Here is a 5,892-nt window from a genome sequence, read left to right as displayed (position 1 = left end):
CTTTGGGAATGTCTTCCAATCTCTCCGCACCCACTCCTAGTGCTCTCTGTACCTCCTCAGGAGATCCGAATGAGCAGAGATTTTAGCACCGATGGCTCTGGATTCAAATTTTGTTTTAATCATAATTTAAACTCTGAGTTTGTCTTGTTATTTTTAAAATAGGGATGTCAGCCATACTTACTAGTTAAGGTCATTTCAAGGATGGTAACTGTGCTAATGGAAGTCATTGCAGCTGTTAACTGTTGGCAGCAACTCCAGAGTTACGTTCAAAACGCTGATGTGAAGATTCTAGGGAGAGGGGGCACGCATAAACATTCTTGGGATCCACAGACTAGTTTTCTGTTCTTCATCTTTAATATCACACCTTCTCTTTGAATACTGTCAGTGCTCCACGGCATCTGATGGCACAGAACTGCATCCTGGAGGAAGAGCGGCTTCCTCTTGGAGGAGGCCTCCTGATGAGAGGGTACTGAGGAAAAGCCTTTGGTGAGGCTGAGGAACAACCTGTAAAAGAGACAGCTCATCCCAGAGTGCATCCAAATTTGGCAAAGAAAACTCCCAGTGGGGGCCTCTTCCAGGGCTCCTAAAGCCCTCACCTGATGTTTATATGTAAATGAATAAGAACACCAACAAGGAAAGATGCTGTAGGCAGGGCCAACACCCTAGGGAAGGACTATAAAATCCCCTTGGAATCAGATGCCTTTTTCAAAGGGATGGATCTTGCAGCCTCCCAACCTGGCTAGTAGGAACACCATGGCAGACAGCTGTTGCCCTGGAAACCCCACAGCTGTTCCAGCTGTGCCCACCATCTCTACATGCTCCAATGGTAGCAGCATTAGAAATGCTATCCATCTACCCAGTTCCTGCCGGTGTAGGACATGGCAACTGGTTACACATCAAGAAAACCGTCAAGAACCCAACAGCACCCCGGTTAGCTCTGAACCTGTTTCTTGTCCTTCAACCTGCTTTCCAGAAACTCCCTGTGTGGGTTTTGTTTGCCAACCCATAGGTTTGCACACAGCCTGCTGTGCATCTGACACCGGTGGGAGTCCTCATCCTGCTGCCTCATGCCAGCCCTCCTGTCTGGAATCTGCCGGTTGTCACACGATGTGCTATGAGAACAGCTCCTGCCACCAGAGCTCCGGCCAGGGATCCGCCTGCACATCTGGGTCATGTCAGACAGCATGTGGCCCATCAGCATCCTGTGATGAGAGATCCTGCCAGCCATCCTGCTCTGAAGCAGCATCCTGTGCTGAGACCCCGTGTCTACCAGCCGGTTGTGAGGCTGGCTCGTGCCAACCAACCAGCTGCCAAGGAGGGTCACATCAACCCACCACAGGTGAAGGTCAGCTCTGTCAGTCAGTTTATTACCAACCTATCTGCTATGTTCTTAAGTCCTGCCAGTCATCTCCCTGCATGCCTGTCTCTTGCCAGCCATTAACTTGTATGTGCACTTGCAGTCAAACTTGCTGTGTGCCCTCCCCTTGCCAGCCACTTCACTGTCAAACAACGCCTATAATCTCCTTCATCTGCCAGCCAGTGGCTCTCTGCCAGTCCCCCTGTTTTTTAAAGAGCAGCAGTAAATCAGCTTCGTGTGTTATGATTTCTGGCCAACCAATTTATGGTGGACCCACTTCCGCTCAGAGTGGCTGCCAATCTCCTTCCTGCCACCCCCCTTGCTGTGTGACTGGCTTAGGCCAACCTTCTAGCAGTGGCCCTGGTTGCTGTCCACCAACCTCTCCAGACATATGCCAAGCGGGCACCTGTGGACCCACCTCCTGACAACGTAGCTGTGAGTCCAGCCTCCCCAAGGCCAAACTTCACGATGGAACTCTGCTCATAGCTCTTCTGAGGGTATGAAGGCAACGACGGGTGCCCACCTCCAGCTCTGCACAGACATTGCCTCCAGCCCTGTACAAGCATTCCCTCCTCTCTGGCTTTATTGGAGTTCAGACTCCCATTCTCTCCAAGTGCTGAGGAGAGAATTTGCCAACTCGGAGGAGATCTTACCCAAGGGTGGCCTGTTAGCAGGCATGGTCTGCCTTCCCAGCATGCATTTCCTGATGTCAGTTCATTTCATGTCAGCAAAGCCTTCTCTCCAATTCTCCTTTCTTTTGATTTTTTGCCGGGTCTTTCTGGAGACGCTTTTGCTGCCAGTGGCTAATAAAAATTTGAGTGGTTAAGTTTATCGAGTAAGACTTACAGACTGCTTTCATTTAGGTCACGTTTGAACACACTGACCTGGAGCCCCCTGGTTGGAAAATATGCATTAATCTACATAGGTCGCAGGTGTCTGGAACTATAGATGCTCAAGCCTGGAGAAAGGACAAGTAACTAGCTTGTTTCTAGCCTTCTTATCACCAAGAGCTCTTTGGAACTGAGTGACCTTAGTTTCCTCATGACGAGTAGATTTGAAAAACCTGAGATAATTCAGGAGAGTTATAGATGACCATAAACCTATGGATTGAGTGTAGAGCAGCATGCCTTTAACCCCAGTGCCCTAGGGACGAGAGGACCATGAGTTCCAGGCTGCTCAGGGTACATAAGGAGATCCCATCGCAACAATAGCTGAGAAGAGAAGGTCAGGGATACAGCAGAGTTGGTAACCAGCTTGCCTGGAATGCAGGAAGCCCAGGGTTGGATCCCAAGCTCTTCCTCAACTAGGCATGGTGGTGGTATAAGCCTGCAATCCTGGGAGGAAAAACAGCAGCTGAAGGTCATCTTCAGATACACAATGGATTCTAGGCCATCTTGGGCTACAGAGACCTCAGATCTAACCAACTCAAACCAGATCCAACCTGACCACTTATAAACATGCAAATATACAAATCTGAGATATTGGTCATGGAGGACAGCTTAAGGATATTCACCTAATAATAGTCACACACACCCTGCCACATCCCATGAATCAGGGTTCCTCTGTGTAGCCCCGGCTGTCCTGGAACTGACTCTAAAGAGCAGGCTGGCTTCAAACTCAGAGATCTGCCTGCCTCTGTCTCTTGGGTAATGAGACTAAACGCATGCGCCACCATTGCCCATCTAAGGCCTTTTTTTCCCCCAATCAATTTATTTAATGGCCAATTAAAAATAAAACTAAAAATACTAAATATGTTTCTTTATTGGAGCAAGATTCCTGACAGGTATACATGAACTAAACAGAGTCCTGTGCAGAAATGATACCCTACCCATGCAGACAGGTTTTGATTACACTTTGCATATTGATGGAATATTTTAATTCAGAAAGTTTATACATCAAAAAGCTTTGAGTTTGACCAGGCACTGAACCATAGCTCTGCTTTGTAGCATTGAAAAGCTTAGGCAGTCAGTGTTTCTCTTTCACAATGGCATTGGACAGAGAGACCTCTTCATTCAGAGCTACACAGTCACATCTGAGAACTTCTTGCTACACACCCAGTGAAACAGCCACCACTGTGGACTTCTTATGACTGTCCATCTTCTTGGCTACCATTTGTGTTGCCACTTGTAGCTGCCCTCTGTACACCCTGACATTGAGCAACAAACAGGTCTTTGTGAGAGTACTAGCCTACCCAATTACCGTAGTATTGATGTAACTAAAATCTCATTTAAAAGAGTGAAAAATAGAGATTAAAAATCAAGGGCAGAAGACTACACTAGCAAACTACCCATGGTATCTAGCTATGGAAACATTAAGACCCTGAGTCAGATATCCTTATTCAATGTACATAGCCTGGAGGTCAGCCTGTAAAGGACCTACAAAATACAAAGTTAGGATGACCAAGTCTGAGAAAGATGCTGTTATCAAAGGCAAACTGGGGAAGGCTACAGTTAGTTCTATTCTGAGCAACAAGCATCCAGTTCTCTGTGTACACATTTAGCGGTACTGTAATAAATCAACCATTAATATATTTAAAGTTTAAAATGGAACACCAGTGCCCCAGAGCTGACCCTGTGCCACAGCTCTCCATATCAAAATCCTGCCTGGAGAGAGCTGGTCTCCCAGGAGTGCTGAAACACCTGTGAGCACAGGGAAGACCATCACTCGTACTCTGAGGGACCTGCCCAGAGTCCTCAGGACACAGGAATAGAGGAACAGACTGGAACAGGAACCTTCCAGTTTCCATCTGCGCCTGGAGCTGACCATGTGCCACAGCTCTCTGTACTCAAATTCCTCTCAGAGGGAACTGGCTTTCCAGAAGTGCTGACACACAGGCTTACAGGAGGAAGAAGCCACAGTCAGAGACAGCAAGACCTGCTAACACCAGAGATAACCAGGTGGTGAGAGGCAAGGGCAAGAACATAAGCAACAGAAATCAAGGCTACTTGGCATCATCAGAACCCAGTTCTCCCACCACAGCAAGCCCTGGATACCCCAACACACCAGAAAAGTAAGACTCTCATTTAAAATCACATCTCATGATGATGATAGAGGACTTTTAAAATGGCATAAAAAACTCCCTTAAATAAATACAGGAGAACACAGGTAACCCTTAAAGAGGAAACACAAAAATCCCTTAAAGAATTACAGGAAAACACAACCAAACAGGTGAAGGAATTGAACAAAACTATCCAGGATCTAAAAATGGAAATAAAGAAATCACAAAGGAAGACAACTCTGGAGATAGAAAACCTAGGAAAGAGATCAGGAGTGATAAATGCAAGCATCACCAACAGAATACAAGAGATAGAAGAGAGAATCTCAGGTGCAGAAGATACCATACAGAAAATATTGACACAATAGTAAAAGAAATGCAAAATGCAAAAATCTTCTAACCCAATACACCCAGGAAATCCAGGACACAATGAGAAGACCAACCCTAAGGATAATAGGTATAGAAGAGGGTGAAGATTCCCAACTTAAAGGTCCAGTAAATATCTTCAACAAACTTATAGAAGAAAACTTTCCTAACTTAAAGAAAGAGATGCCCATAAACATACAAGAAGCCTACAGAACTCCAAATGGATTGGACCAGGAAAGAAATTCCTCCCATCACATAATAATTAAAACACCAAAAGCACAAAACAAAGAAAGAATATTAAAAGCAGTAAGGGAAAAAGGTCAAGTAACATATAAAGGCAAGCCTATCAGAAGTACACCAGACTTCTCAACAAAGACTATGAAAGCTAGAATATCCTGGGCAGATGTCATACAGACCCTAAGAGAACTATAACCAGCAAAACTCTCAATCACCATAGATAGAGAAACCAATATATTCTATGACAAAACCAAACTTACACAATATCTTTCCACAAATCCTGCCCTACAAAGGATATAGATGGAAAACTCCAACAAAAGGAGGGAAACTGCATCCTAGAAAAAGCAAGAAAGTAATCTTTCAACAAACCTAAAAGAAGAGAGCCACACGAACATAATTCCACTTCTAACAACAAAAATAAGAAGCAGAAATCACTATTCCTTAATATCTCTTAACATCAATGGACTCAATTCCCCGATAAAAAGTCACAGAGTAACAGACTGGATACATAAACAGGACCCAACAATTTGCTGCATACAGGAAATGCACCTCAGGGACAAAGACAGACACTACCTCTGGAAGGTAAAAGGCTGGAAAAAAATTTTCCAAGCAAATGGTCCTAAGAAACAAGCTGGAGTAGCCATTCTAATATTGCATAAAATCAACTTTCAACCAAAAGTTATCAAAAAAGATAAGGAAGGACACTTCATACTCAACAAAGGAAAAATCTACCAAGATGAACTCTCAATTCTGCCATACAACTCATATACCACATGGAAGTCAAGAGGAAGGAAGACCAAAGAAGTGCATATTTCAGTCCTACTTAGAAGGGGGAACAAAATAATCAAGGGGAGCAGAGGGTGGGAGGGGCTTGGGAGGAAGAGAAGAGGGGAGGGGAAAAGGAGGGGCAGAATCAGGTATGGGAGGAGCTGGAGGA

General features: G+C 45.0%; 1 protein-coding gene across 1 annotated transcript; it reads left to right on the top strand.

Annotated features, from left to right (window-relative positions):
- Positions 1 to 753: 753 nt before the first annotated feature.
- On the top strand, positions 754 to 1,782 carry Krtap29-1 (keratin associated like protein 29-1). Its single transcript, XM_021211693.1, has one exon. It carries the CDS (start codon positions 754 to 756, stop codon positions 1,780 to 1,782), a length of 1,029 nt encoding a protein of 342 aa, XP_021067352.1.
- Positions 1,783 to 5,892: the final 4,110 nt, after the last annotated feature.

The sequence above is a fragment of the Mus pahari genome, chromosome 14 (genome assembly GCF_900095145.1).
Source record: "Mus pahari chromosome 14, PAHARI_EIJ_v1.1, whole genome shotgun sequence".
NCBI lineage: Eukaryota > Metazoa > Chordata > Mammalia > Rodentia > Muridae > Mus > Mus pahari.
Note: the sequence above shows the minus strand (reverse complement) of the source record. Positions and strands in the feature narration are given on the sequence as shown.